The sequence below is a fragment of the Cavia porcellus genome, unplaced genomic scaffold (genome assembly GCF_034190915.1).
Source record: "Cavia porcellus strain 051 isolate PalLab524CR breed Dunkin Hartley unplaced genomic scaffold, mCavPor4.1 scaffold_4, whole genome shotgun sequence".
Classification (NCBI taxonomy): domain Eukaryota; kingdom Metazoa; phylum Chordata; class Mammalia; order Rodentia; family Caviidae; genus Cavia; species Cavia porcellus.
In genome coordinates, this window is record NW_026947487.1 from 119,480,233 (window position 1) to 119,494,576 (window position 14,344).

Sequence of the window (14,344 nt, forward strand, 5' to 3'; positions counted from 1 at the left end):
CACAGGACCTCGCTGCAGCCGCAGCCTCTGCAGTGGCTGGTGCAGGGCTGGCGAGGAGCCTGTGCCCGATGGCGGCGCCCACACGGTGGAGTACTACTGTGCCATAAAAAGGACTGCTGCAGACTTCTGCAGGAAAGGGGCTGCGCCTTGGGGGTGTAAAGTTGGAGAAAATCGGAGGCACAAGTTAACTATTTAATGGCTTCTCTGTTACATTAAAGCACAAAGTAAAAGGCAGGTGATAGGAAACAGGGAAGTAGACCTTTTGGAAACGGGCGGGATCCAGGGACGGGGAGGGGAGGAAGGCTGTGAGGTGAGCTCAGCTGCTCCCGTGCTCCGGGAAGGAGCGTGGCCGTTGTGCACTGTGATCACCTACTAATAAAAATTCAACAAGAAAACTAACTAATAAAAGCACACCGAGCCCCCCACCCCCCCAAGCAGGGCCGCCAGCGGCTGGAGGAGGAGGATGGCAGCTGCCCAGGAGCCCGCCTGCCGCCCCCGGCTCCAGCCTGGCACCCCGGCCTGGCCTGTCTGCGTCTGGGTCTGGTGAGTGTGTCCAAGTCTCCCGCTCGCACCCGCCCCGCGTCCGCCCGCAGGCGCAGCCCTGAGACCGGAAGGGAGCCCCGAGCGTGGGAGCGAGCAGCTGCCCGCTGGGAGAATCCGGCTTCAATCGCCTGAGTGAAGAGAAACCTCCTGGGCGGCTGCGCCCCACGTGTGGGGTCACGGGCACCGGGAGGCTGCCGCCTCCTCTTCGGCAGCTGCTCAGCGTGGGGAAGGGCAGGGCAGGGGCGGGCTCAGGGCCCTGAGCAGCTGGCGGGCGGACCGAAGGGCCATCTGGAAGTCTCTGGGCCGCAGGGAACACTTACATAAGGGGCTGGAGGGGGGACGCTCGGAGGGGGGGTCAGCCGAGGGCCTGGGACAGGCTGCAGCTTGCGCTCGGTATCTGATCTGGCGCACAGAGTGCTCTGCAGGGTGGCACATGTGTGCGTGTGTTTGTTGAGTGAGTATGTGATGTGAACCACACTGCTGTTGCAGGGACAGGGACAGGAATAGGACAGTGGCCGGCAAAGGGGCGGGGACCAGAAGTGGGAGTCCAGGGCCACACCGGCCTCCTGGGTCCAAATCGCTGGTCTGTGTGCTCTGAGCCATGCAGCGATCTGGGACCCTGGCCATCAGCCCCAACACTCCCCCGTTCCCGGGAGGGGGTGCTCCAGGCACAAGGCCCGCCCTGCCCCGCCCTGTCCATCTGCAGTGGACTGGACCCGAGTCCCTGAGGTACGCCAAGGTTCTGGTGACCTGCAGGACAGCCGGCTGGGGCCTTCTGTCATTGTCCTGCTCGGCCAGGCCAGCGCTCTGCCCGTGCCAAGTGGGTGGCACTGAGGCCCTGCCCTGCACCCTGGCGCCTCTGCTGGAACTCAGGACGCCTGTGCCCTTGGCATCCTCTCAGGCATGGGTGTCCCAGAGTCGTGGCTAAGCCGGGCGTGGTGGCAACGGCCTCTCATCCCGGCACTCTGGGAGGCCGAGGCAGGAGGAGGAAAGTTTGAGCCCAGCCGTGCGATTTAACAAGACCTTGTCTAAAAATAATAAGAAGAGTGGCAGGGACAGGCCTGGGATGCAGCTCCGTGCGAGGACGTGGGGTCCACTCCCCAGGACAGCCTCGCCCTTCCCCGACTATGGACACCTTCACGGAGGACCAGACGGGAGGCCATCATCCGGGGGGTGATGTCTCTGGGGCAGCTGCTGCGGGCTTCTCGGGGAACAAACACGGAACTAAACTTAAAGAGAAACCAACAGGGAGCCCAGGGCCGCAGAGCGTCAAGCGAAGATGCAGACCCGGAGGAAACCCACCAAAGCCTCCGCCCGAGAGCCTGGGCTAGGGGACCCACCTGGAGGTCACCGGGGACGAGCTCAAGGGTCCCCAAGTCCCAGCACTGAGAGCCCACCACCCCCGAGTCGGGGCTGCCCATGACCCTGGGCCTTGGCATCGGTGACCCGGGGGAGCTCTTGGTTTGGACGGCCGGAGGAAGCTGGGCCAGCACGGGGCCTGGAGTGGGCCGCTGGGCAGGGTCCTGCCCAGTCTCCACGGGGTGGGCCTGAGCCCTGGCCGCCCCTTCCCTCCTCCCGCCCACCTGGACCAAGACCCTGCCCCACCCGGCTCTTCCTGCCTGTTTTCCGGTGTCCTCCCCACCCCTGTCACGTAACAGGGCACCCGTCCCCTTGTTTGCTGTCTGCTTCCTCCGTGCAAATGCAAGCGCCATGGATGACAGGCGGTGGCTGGAGGGGGCGGTGGGAGGCATAAGGACAGACAGCGTGGGCGGAGGGTGGGGGCAGGCACCCGGGCAGATGGTGGATGAGGATGATTTGACGCACAGAAGGAAGGTCAGACAGAAGGACAGAGGGACAGAGAGTGCACAGACGGGCGGGGGGCTGGCTAGGGGGCTGGATGGGGGATGGGGAGACATCGGGTTTCGGGCACCATTTGCACAGATGTCGGCAGCTGAGAGGCCGCTGCTGGTCTGCTGTGCTGCTGAGACCCGGACTCCACCCGGACCTGCCCTGTGACCCTTTCCCTCCGGACCCCCAGGTCTCTCTGGGGGCGCTGGCACCTTGGCTGTCGCCATTCCTGGACACTGCTGCTTTTGGGGGCCTCGGCCATCCCTGCCCCCCACAAATGATTGCAGCTCTGAGAGAGCAGGTCCCGGGTCCCAGGGACCGCACTGCAGCGTCTGGGGACAGAGGGGCCGGCTGCCCACCCGGTGCTCTGTGGTAACTTGCAAGGACCAGGGGAAGCAAAGGACAGGCCCCTGCGGTGAGGGCCGGCGTCACGGGGGGGGGGGGGGGGCAAGTGCAGGGTGTGTGGGGTCCCTTCCCACCACGCCTCAACTCTTCTGCAAGTCCGACATCACGCCCAAAGAAAAAGTAAAAAGTCTGCTAAATGCAAAACCTGAGTTTTGCGCACACCCGGGATCCCAGCACTGGGGAGGCTGAGGCAGGAGGACCGCAAGTCTGAGCCCACCTGGGCCGCTTAGTGATTTGTCTCAAAATACAAAAATACAAAGTGGGCTGGAGAGGCCACTCCGTGGGAAGCCTGGACCCGGGCCCCGGGTTGGAGGGCGAGGGAGAGAGAGAGACAGAGACAGACAGACAGACAGCAAGGGAGAGAGAGAGAGGCCACCTGCTTCTGCAGGTTGCTCTGGGTGGCAGCGCTCACCCAAGTGAGGAACGGCCTGGTCATGTCACCGGTAGCATCCAGGCCGCGTGGACCACGGGGACTCAGGCCCAGACTGTGTGTAATCGGGTCCTGCAGGAGAAAGCATGCTGAGCAGGGTCCCCCAGGCACAGCAGAGTGGGGGCACCCGGGACCCACATGCCTGGCCTGGCCTACACCCTGCGCTGGGTCCCTGTCACCAGCAGTCACACGTGTGACACCCAGCACCCAGTGGCCTCTGAGACACGGCTGTAGCTGCAGGAGACCGGTGCCCCGAGCCGTCCTGTGTGTGCTCTGCGCCCCGTGTGGACCCTCAGGGGGCAGCTGGCATGGCAAGTCCTCCTCTCCCAGCTGCGACACCCTTCTGAACGCCACCTCGGCCCGGGAGCATGAGTGTGGGGCGGGCAGGGTGACACCCAGGCCGGCCTCACGCCCCCTGGAGCCAGGCCAGGCCCATACGGGAGACCTCCAGGCTGTGGCCCGGTTCCTGATGGCACCACCCCAGTCTGCCAGGGCAGATCGGAGCAGGGAGGAGCACCGGGAAGGTCCCAGCCCAGCTTCCCCACCGCATTTCTAGGGGCCGGAAGGTCCAGGTGGGACAAGGTCTCCGGGCAGAGCCAGGCTGGCCCTGAACTTGCAGGGACCCCAGCGCTGGCCTGTACCCCAGGTGGCCACCTGTGTCTGCCGTCAGCACTTGTCACAAGCCCACCCCCCTGCCGGGTCTGTCCTGTTTGCTGGGCGGCTGTGATGACTGTCCTGGGGACGGCTGTGGCCAGCCATGGAGAGGGACACAAAAGCAGGGCCTGGCTGAGCCCAGGGACTGACTCCACGACTGGCACGGGGCACAGGTCCCCTCCCTGCAGTCCCCCGTCACACTCTGGTGGGGACAGCGTGTCACCTGCAAGGACAGTGGGCAGCCCTGTTGGTGGGGGTCCTTGTCCCTCCTCGCGTGACAACCACAACCTGTCCCCACAGCTCTTCAGGGACACCGGCCACCAGAGAGGGCGACTCGGTGGTCCGGAGCCTTAGGAGATGACCCAGTGTGCTGACCCAGAGGTCCCGCCTTGAGCCTCGGGACGAGGTGAGGAGGGTGAAGCCCACAGCGTCCCCGCTGGCCCCTTCTGTCCTCGGGTGGCTGGGCCGTGTTGTCACCACACACGGCGGGGGTCTGCCCAGAAAGGGGGCCATCCTGTCCTGTGTCTGTGATGGACAAGAGAGGCACACAGAGGATCCCGTCCCCAGGGCACTGTCACTGTGCAGGCGTCGCCCAGGGGTGCCTGGCTTGCAAACCTCTGCTGCTCCTGCCGCCCAGGGACAATCACGGCTGTTGGTGATGAATTCTTGGAGCGTGGTGGGCACCAAGCCCTCCTGAGGTGACACCTGGGAGGGATCTTTTGGACCCAATCAGGCCTGGGTTCCTAGAGCGCAGGCCCACACTGAGGGGACTCGACATAGATGTCATGGGTGCCCGGGTCACCGAGATGGTACTTTAGTGCACTGGGACTGGGTCCCTGGGAGGAGAGGGACCTGGCCATGGTGGCCACATCTCTAATCTCAGCCACATGGCTGAGGCAGGAGGACCTCAGGTTCAGGCCACCTGGCAACTTAACAAGACCCTGTCTCCAAAAGAGGACTCCAGGGGTCGGGTCGGGGTGCAGCTCAGAGGCAGGCCATCCCTGGTTCAATCCCTGGTGCTGCAAAGGGCGGGCGGACACCAGGGACGAGGGGAGGACGAGACCAGAAGCGCAGCTTCTGCAGGCCAAGCCTTGGAGGACAGCGGCCACGGCCCAGCTCGGCCCTGGACTTCAGCCGCGGGGACATGAAGGAGGCTTCTAGGCTTGAAGTACCGCCATGATCTCAGTGACAGCAGAACAACGGCAGCGTGGACACAGCGTCCCCCCACGCTGCTAGGCAGGCCCCGCCCAGACTTGAGCCCTGTGACTGCTCTTCCCGCAGGGTGGGGTCCCCAGGGCAGCTCCGCGTCACGCACAGTGAGGCCAGCGCCCTGGGCACGGCCCCCCAAAACAGCCTGGGGTCTCCCACACACATCGCTCCATCACCACAAGGAACCACACAGCCGTCCGAGGAACCCACCAGTTTTATTGAACCTTAGCCACAGCCCGCACGGCCCTGTCGGCACAAAGCACAAAAAACACAGTAAACTTTGTACATGGGTTAGGAAAATACATCATTTTTCATAGAAAAAAGCACACACATGAAACTGCGGGCCGAGAGAGCCTACAGGTAACTGAAGAATCCGAGCCCCTTCCCCGCACAAAGGCAAAACCCAAAGCCACCAGGACTTCCCCGGGGAGGGGACGCCGCCAGACGGGCGCAGAGCGCGGTGGCCCTGTCACAGAGGCTGATCCTAGGCGCCCACTCAGCGCCTTCCAGGGGGAAACTGGTTCCAGTTTCAAATGTTACAAGGGTGGACTCAGCCGCAGGGCCCGGCCCTGGCTTGTCCCCTGCCTCCCGGGCAGAGGACAGCGAAGGAGACAGGGAGGACGGGGACTCGGAAGCGATGGTGCCCGCCACGCTGGAACTCTGGGTGGCCTGGGGTGGGTGCTCCGGGACCTGAGCGCTGCACCCCAAGGCAACGAGGTGCCTGCCCGTGCGGGTCCACAGACTGCGAGGCACACAGCAACACCGCCGTCCCGCTGCGCCCAGCTCCGGTGACCGACGGGTGTTCTGGACAGACCCTGCGGACGGTTGTTTCTGGAAACGCGATTAATCCTCAGGTGTGTGAGGATGGGGCACCAAAGGACCAAGGCGCCGCCTGGACCCGCCTGGTTTCTGGCTTTAGTTCCTTCCCTGGTGACACTAGCACTCTTGACACCGGCAGGCTCGGTGAGGTGGCGCGGCAGGGCGACATCCAACCTCGTGCGGCAGGCGAGCTCAGAGGGCGCAGCTTCCGCCGGGTCTTGGCCGGCTCCCGGAGGCTGGTGGAGGCGGAGCGCACGTTGCTGCTGGAGCCGGGCCACAAAGCGGAAAGAGCTCCTCCAGCGCGGCCACCTCGGCGGCCACCCGCACCAGGACACAGCAGCCTGCGCTGGGCAGGACGCGCAGGGCCCGCTCCTCCCTCCGCTGAGTACCAGCTCACCCAGCCTGGGCAGCCGCCTGTGGTCCCCCTTGGAGATTTCTCAGCCGCCTTCCCGGGACCACCAGGGCCGGACGGGAGACTGAGTGGGCTGTGAACAGAGCCCCGGCCACCAGGGCCGGCCGGGAGGAGGCAGAAGAGACCCACATGCATCGGTCCTCGATGAGACCAAAGGTCACAGCGGGAAACAGAGGCCACAGGATGAAGAGGGCAGCAAAGACAAGACCGCCCCGGGGCGGCTGCTGAACCCTAAAGAAACCAGCACTGCTGAGTAGGGAGCAGGAGGTGCGCCCGGCCTCTCCTCCAGCCGTTTGTCTGACCAGCAAACAGGAAGCCCTTTTCCTCCGCCGGCAGGGTCGGACCGCGGCTTTTTATTGTTAAATAACTACTTTCTGTCCCTTCCCGAGACCCACCCACACCGCTCTGGCCGGCCCAGCACCTGTCCAGAGACCCCAGTGCTGTGCGCCTCAGAGGCGGGAGCTGGCCCTCTACCCCCAAGAGAGCGCGTGGGGACGGAGACTGTCCCTCGGGGGACACGGCAGGGCCCTAAGGGAGGGGCCCTGCATGGAGCACCCTGCAGGTCTGGGCCGGTGACGTGCAGATGCTGACACGCAGCTGTTCCACGGCGAGGGGTGGATGAGAGGGCACCTTGCCAGAGGCCACCGAGGGACGCGACACCGAGCCATTCCAGGAAACTCCCTCCCCGTGTCCAAGTGACAAAGAGAACAAACAACACCCCGAATCCCTGCTGCAGACGCCCCTTGTCCCCGCCGCCGATCACTGTCTGACTGCAAAGATCCGGAAGGCCTTTCCGTCCTGCGTGGCGCTCAGGCTGCAAGAGAAGAGAAGGGAATCGGGTTACGGGGGCAGGCGGGCAGCCGTGAGGGCCACGGCCCGGCCATCCGGGAAGCCACCGCCTGGGCCGGGCAGAGCTGGCGAAGCTGTGCGCTCCACAGTGAGCTCAGCCCGAATCTAGGTCAAGGCTGTTAAAGTTATTTCCTCTTAACTCGAGACTGACCGGTCCTGTCTGGAACCGGCCTCTCCCTCCAGCTCCCGCATGGTTTTCACAGTCACCTGTCAGCGAGACAGCGGCCTCGTGGCCAGCAGAGTCCCGGGCGGGTGTCGGGAAGTTACACGGCCCCCTTCACCGTGCCAGCTCCCCGAGAGGTCTGGGCTTCACTCCCACCCCTGTGTGGGCTCCTGGTCACCTTCCCGGGGGCAGGGGTGACCGCCACATCCTTCAGCTGAGCAGAGACCCTCGGTGTGGAACAGCGGCTTTCTAAGGGGACTTCAGTGGATCTCACAGGTGTGGTGGGGTCACTCAGCCACCCAGGTGCTCGAGATGCCCATCCGCCTTCTCCCGTGCCACCCTGACCACCACCCCTGACCCTGCCTGGATGTTCCTGGACATTTCCAGTAACCGCTAAAGAGAAGCATGTGCCACACGGCTCCTCCCACATGCAGCAAGTGGTGGGCGCAATCCCTGCTCTGGCCAGGAGACCCCACAGCCTGGTTACCCCACCACCACCCCGCTGTCTGAAGACGCCGGGCTGCACTCCAATCTCTGCCAGAGCCGGGAGCCCCCAGGCGGGGCAGCAGGGGGACAGGGCTGCCCACTGCGTGGCAGTGACCCCAGTGCCGGACGGGGCCTGATGGTAAATGCCTGCTTGACTTTGGAAAAGTAGCTTCACTGTCCAGCTCCCCCCGGCAGCAGGGGCGTCCCTCACAGCCCCGCAGCGGGGCGCAGTGGTCACTTGCACAGGGGGACACTTCCCTGGAGCCTCACTGCACTCTGCCCACTGTCCACACAGGGACCTCCCAGCTGCTGGCTCCCCTGTCGCTTGGCCTGGTATCTCTGAAGCTGTTGCCAGATTCAGGGCCATAATGATTCAGACTCATTTTAAGAGTTTTGTAATTTGTAGCACCTAGCTTTCCTCTGAACCATGTGAATTCACGTGTCCACACCGCAGGCAGCCATGGGCTAACATTTTACTTTTGCATGCAAACACGGAATTGGGGGAGCTCCTGGGACCCCAAAACCAACATGGGGAATCCTCAGCGCTGCTTTTCGGTTTCTGAATGGGTCGCTCTCTGCCCGGCTCTAAATTTTAAAGGCGAAAGGACTTTCCTTCCCGGCCCCGCCCGCTCCTCCATCCCCGCCACTCTCGCTGACCTCCCGGGGCCGCTGTGTCCAGGCACCAGGAAAGCTCTGGGGGCAGGAGCAGCTGTGACCTGGAGGGCCGTGAGGTCCCTGCCAAGGTCAGAGCCAGCCAGGGTTTGAGCACATGGGGTCCCAGCCTGGACTCATGAGCACGACTTCCTTCCGGGTCCTCGTATACGATGAGAGACTCCGGGTGGACTGGATGTGCCCTGGCCCAGACACGCGGCCCCGTAGGAGTGGCCGCTTGTTTTGCTGCTGCTACGTGGCAGCTCGGGCCCTTGGCTACTCCGGGACCGAACTCTGGAAATGCAGCCCAGGAGGAGCGGGCGAGGGGAGCAGGAGCGGAGCAGGGAGCCAGGCTGAGCGGTCAGGCTTCAGGGCCGCGAGGTTTCCCCGGTGGGTCCCCGATGGAGAACCAGGACATGGACCCTGATCCCAGTGAAGGTCCCAGGCCAGGGAGCCCCTTCCCCGAGCCTCAGTTTCCACACCTGGGGGGCAGGCGGCAGGAGCTCCTCCCAGCAGCGCCCGGAACAGGCGCTTGGCAGGCACTGACACCCAGAGACCCTGCATCCCAAGTTCGAGGCCAGCCTGGGCAACTTGGTGACTTAGGGAGATGCCACCTTGAACTAAGAACTTATACGGGCTGGGGGGCAGCTCCATGGATCTGCATGGGCCCGCGGTGAGGCGGCCCTGTGCCCCCGGTCACCTGCCTTCGAGCTGGGGACTCTGACACCCTGTTCCCTCCCCCCCCGTGTACTGGTCCCCAGAACACACCCAGCACAGCAGGCTGGCGCGAGTGCCCACGGTCGCAGGAGAGTCCCACACGTGCCTCTGCCCGGGGGATGCTGTCCAAGACCGAGTGACCATGGGTGGCACCCGGCACTGTTGCCACATTTCCGGTGACACAGCAGGTGGGAAGGGCAGCTGCTGACCCGGGCTCTCCCTGCCCATGCTGCCCTCCACAAGTTCCGGGAACCCCCTTCCCGCAGGACGTTGTGAAACCCTGGCCGCTGTGACGGGCAGAGCCAGGCCTGGGCTCAGGAGGGCCAGGGGCCGTCTGTGCGATCAAAACTTAGCAGGCCACTTTCCACAGGCTGGTCAGGGTGTCCCACGCCTGCGCCTCCCTCGGGGACCACCTCGGCCCCTCCAGGGTCCCAGCGGCCCCTGGGCACAGCGTCAGCCTGGTCTCCAGAATGGACTCTCACAGTCCTGCGTGGGTGAGGGCAGCAAAGGGAGGCCAAGGTACCTCCGAAGAAGCAGGGACGCACAGGGCCTGGTCAGGCGGAGGCCCCAACATGTCCTCGCGGGAGCCCTGCTACCAGCCAGGACCCCACTTGACACTCTCGGCCCCTGTGCCTTGCGCTGTGACGCTGACCCCGGGCTGCCACCGGCACCCTCATCTCTGTGTGGTCTGCCCCCACCAGTGGCCGGCACAGAGGGACACATGTGATGTCCAGGAGGTCACAGGTGAGGCTGTTTCTAAGCGTGGAGCCTTTGGGGCCTGGCAGAAAGAACCGGGGCACCTCGAGGCTGGGAACCGACCTCCGGGGCCCCCACACAGAAGCAAGGGTACCACACACCCTGCCCGGCAGCCGCGTGAGCCTCTGCACACGGACCACACCAGCGCCTCCCGGTGACTCGGGACAGAGGAGGGACAGGGCTGGGGGACACTGCCGCCCAAGATGACCCCTCTGCAAGCAGCAGAGCAGGGTCCCGATGCTGCCAGACGCCATGTGCCCTCCAGCCTGCCACACTGGGGCTGCTGTCCCCTCCCTGCTGTGCCGCCCTCCCACTGCCAACTCTCACCCGCTCGGCCCCAGAAGAACACGCAGACACTCGCCACTCCTGCCTGGGGCCTGGGGTCCCCGAGGACGCTCGAGTCCCGCACATAAAACATCACCAACATCGCGTGTGCCCTGCCCGCTGGGCTGACACACTGCTGGGTCCCCTCACCCACAGAGACACACGCAGCTTGGCAAGGGCCCTGATCCGACCCACTGGTGACCGGCCAGGCTGCAAGGACATGAGACATTGCACAGGGAGCCCGAGAGGGCAGAGAACATCGCCATCTTTGACTGAGAGTGTGGCGGGGGGACCAGGTCACCCCACCGTGAGCTGGCCTCTGCTTCTGAATACTCCAGGGCACACACGCTGTGATGCCCTGTCCAGATCACCAGGGAGATGGAGGAGGACTGGGCTGGTGGCTCTGCACCCTGGCCAGGCCCTTGATGTGGGGCAGCACATGGCTCTGCCCCAGGGCGGAGCTTCGGGGGAGAGGGCTCAAGGAACCAGCTGTGGAGTGGAGCACAGTCTCCAAAGAGGATGCCCACTGCGGTGGGTGAGCCCCATGGGTGGAAAGGCACAGACGCCACCCGCAGTCCACACCGTGTTCACCGGCACAGCCAGGTCCACCTCGCCAGTGACTGAGGGAGACGGGTTACGAGCACCCGGAGACCCCGGTGAGATACAGGTGGTGACAGAACCCTCGTTTCCCAGGAGCCCAGAAGGGCACCACCTCCGAGAATTCCCTGGGGAAGGCGGAGACCGCCAGGACCCTCCGTTCAGACGGGGACACTGAGGCTCAGGGCGGACGGTGTGAGGCAGAGCCAGGCCCCGACCTCCGCTCATGCCAAGGAAGCAGGAGCGACCTTCACATGGGGACGCAACCTGGCTTCCGCCCCGCCTGTCTGTGGGGCGCGTGGTGCACCGTGCAGGTGGGTGGTTACACAGGGAGAAGGCCCTGCGCCACCCCAGCGGGTGGCAGGACACCTGTGCTTGGATCTGAGCCACGACCTGCAGTGAAAGTCCTCACTGGAAAGCAACGAGGGCTAGTGGGGTGCAGGGGGTGCCGGGGAGAGGCGCAGGGAGGGAGGACCGCGCCCAGCCCACCTCTCGGACTGCACCCCGTTCCGCAGGGACCCCGCGTAGCTGCGCTTCTTGTCCACAGGCATCACGTCCACGTGGCCCCCACTGTCGTTCTGGATGGCGCCGGCGTGCACGGCCGTCTTGCAGATGCTGGACGTCTACAAGCAAAGGAGAAGCCTTGGTCAGCACTGACCACACAGGGCCAGAAGCCCCAGGCCAGCCACCACCTGGCCACTCGGAAACGGCCAGCAGGACCTGGCGGTCTCTGGAGGCCTGGTGTCCCCCCCCCCTCATTCATCCAGAAATAATTCCCTGAGCACCCAGGGTGAGCCGGCACCAGGGGCTCAGCAGGGAGACAGACACATTACACACGCGCACACACGCGTGGGAGGCTGCTTTAGAGCAGCTGCCAGGAAACCGAGAGAGAAAAGAGAACAGGACGCAGCCATGGGCATAACTGCACAGAGGAATGGCTCGTGCAAAGACCCTGGGGTAGAAGCAGATGTGTTACGAGTGGAGGCAGGGCCAGGGCAGCTGGGCTCAGGGGGCCGAGGTCTGCAGGCAGCCGGGCGCTGTTTCCTGGCCCCAGTGCACCTGCTCCTGGGGAGGGCCCACGGCTGTGCTCCCACAGGGCTCGGCTGGCCCAGTATTAAGACAAGGGGGGCTGAGAGCTGAGTGCCGGCAGTCTGTGCGCCTCCAAACCCTGAGGTTGGCACAGTGGTAGAGGCTGAGCCTGCCATCTGTGTGACCACCCCAGAGAGGACCAGGTGACTATGAAGGCAGTCAAGGCTCCTCCCCCTGAATCTGTGACCCCCACCGCCAGTCTCCTTCCTTCCAGCCTGGCCGCCCTGGCTGCCCGGTGAGCTGATGCCCGCGTCTCAGCCTGCCCAGCGGAGGACAGAGAGGGCTGAAGGGCCTCCCGGGTGCACGGCCCGCCTGGCTGTGCTCCTGCCTTCTGCTGGGTGTCTTGGTCTCCAGCCAGGACGGGACTGACCGTCTCAGGCGGGAAGGCTGGGTTCGGGGACTCGGGAACTTTGCCGAGCTCACCAGCAGGCTGAGACTTGAGCTGATCCCAGCTGGACTGGCAGGGATGGGTCCACTTCTGTGGTCAGTGGAACAAAGGCCCCCAAAGTGACAGCCTGACCCCAGGCCTGCGAATGTGTGACCTTCTGTAGCAAAAGAAACCACGCGGGCCAGCAGGGCACGTGGGCTCAGAGACTGTGAAGGCCGTGGGCAGGGACTAGGGCCCCCGCTAGTGACTGTGGAGGTGGCCCCTGAAAACACCAGCGGGAGCCCGCGGCCTGTGCGAAGTTTGACGCCTTCCGGGGCTGCCAGCTGCCGTCCACAGAGTCACTGCCAACGCACAGGGAGGAAGGCGCCTACTTTCCAGAACCCCTGGGCCTGGGCACAGGGAACCCCACAGCCCGTGCTATGGGAGCGGGTGACCCCGTGTGCAGGGGGAGCCTCTTCCGCCTGGAATAAGGATCCACAGTTCTCAGGGGTTTGCAACTCTGGGAGGTTGACGGCAGGCACCCTGCGGCACCTCAGAGCAGGGAGACCAAGCGGCTGCAGGACTCTGGAATCACTGTTGGGCGGCTCCGTCCTGAACGGACTGTTCCTGTCCCTGAAAGGACTGCTCACTGGAAGCCAGGCCTCGGGGCTGTCACCTGACCGAGCGGGAAGACGGGGCCCCCTTTGAGCCCCGCTGGAGACGAGGGTCTTCTTTAGCGCTGCCACGGTGACAGAGGGTGACAGTGCTTGCTCTGACCTGATCCCAGAGGAGCTCCGGGCCCTGCTGACCCCTCCAGGCCTGGGCTCACACCCACAGGAGGCCAGTCCCCTCCTCTTCCTCCAGCCCGGCACGTTGGGCTGGGCAGCCCAGGGTCACCGTGTCTGCCTCGTCCTCCGTCCCTGCTGCGCGGTGGCTCGGTGCAGGGATAGTCCTTCTGCAGCATTTACATTTCAGTGGCCCTGTCTGAAGCTTCCGCTTGCGTGAACACAGTGAGCCAGATCACTGAAGACCAGGATGACGCCAAGGCCTCCCAGAGGACAGCGGCGGGGGCTGGGGAGTCCACGCCTGGCCAAGAACAGAGCCAGGAGCCCCTGCCAAGGCCCAGGCCCGCAGCTGGAAGCTGTGCCAGCAGGGGTGGCGGAGATGAGGGACGGAAGGCTACGGTGACCGCTGAGGCACAGTGGAAGAGACAGCACCCTGAGCTCACAGCAGTGTACCATGACGGCCATCACCATTACCCCAACTAGCTGACAATCCCGGGGCTGCAGAGGCCACCCTGGGGTCCTCAGATGGCGCCCCTGGACTGCGGCAGGGGCCTTGCCTAGGAGCACGGGAAACACAGATTCCCAGCCCACAGAGCAGGATGCCTGGGGGACCTGGAGACCCGAACCGGGCTCCAGTGCCGCACACCCGTGGCAGGGGCAGGGGTCCGTGGTCCTCAAGGGAGGCCGGGAGGCCGGCCTCGGCACAGCACCGGACCACACAGCCCTGCCCTGGCCCCGAGCCTCGGCCTGCAGCTGCGGCAGCCGGGGAGAGGCTTCCAGGAGCAGGGCGGTCCCCACACCAAGGTCAGCCACACACGTGGGCGGTGTCCACAGGCATCCACGCTTCCCGGAGCACAGAGTGACCCCGAAGCAGGGCCAGCAGGGAGCGCTGTGCTCTGTGCTCCTCCCCTCTCCGCCCCGCGCCTGCTTTTCTCCTTCTCTCTCCCCTTTCCTTTCTCCCATTTTCTCTTCCTCTTCCTCCTCCGCGTCTTCCTTCTGGTCAGCCTTTTAGCACTGACTCCCAGGACAGCTCAGACGTTGCCGGGCAGCGCTGGGTGCCAGGCCGGCCGTGAGCAGCAGCCCGGTCAGCACGCCTGGCCACATCCGGTCTTCACCCTCGCATCCCACAGGCCGGTGCAGGGTGGCCACAGGTGCGGTCAGGAGACACAGGGACCAGGGCAAGGACGGAGGGCAGAGTGCCCCTGCCTGGGGCACCCAGGATGGCCCCTCCAGAACCCCA

General features: G+C 64.8%; 1 protein-coding gene across 1 annotated transcript in view; it reads right to left on the reverse strand.

Annotated features, from left to right (window-relative positions):
- Positions 1-5,285: 5,285 nt before the first annotated feature.
- The window catches only part of Crispld2 (cysteine rich secretory protein LCCL domain containing 2), a 36,674-nt gene continuing 27,615 nt past the window's right edge, over positions 5,286-14,344 (reverse strand). The window contains exons 14-15 of the mRNA XM_003460922.5: positions 11,353-11,486; positions 5,286-7,134 (exon numbers count right to left, since the gene is read on the reverse strand). Coding sequence (XP_003460970.1) covers positions 7,080-7,134; positions 11,353-11,486 — 189 coding nt within the window. The 3' untranslated portion in view covers positions 5,286-7,079. The remainder of the gene's footprint in view (positions 7,135-11,352; positions 11,487-14,344) is intronic.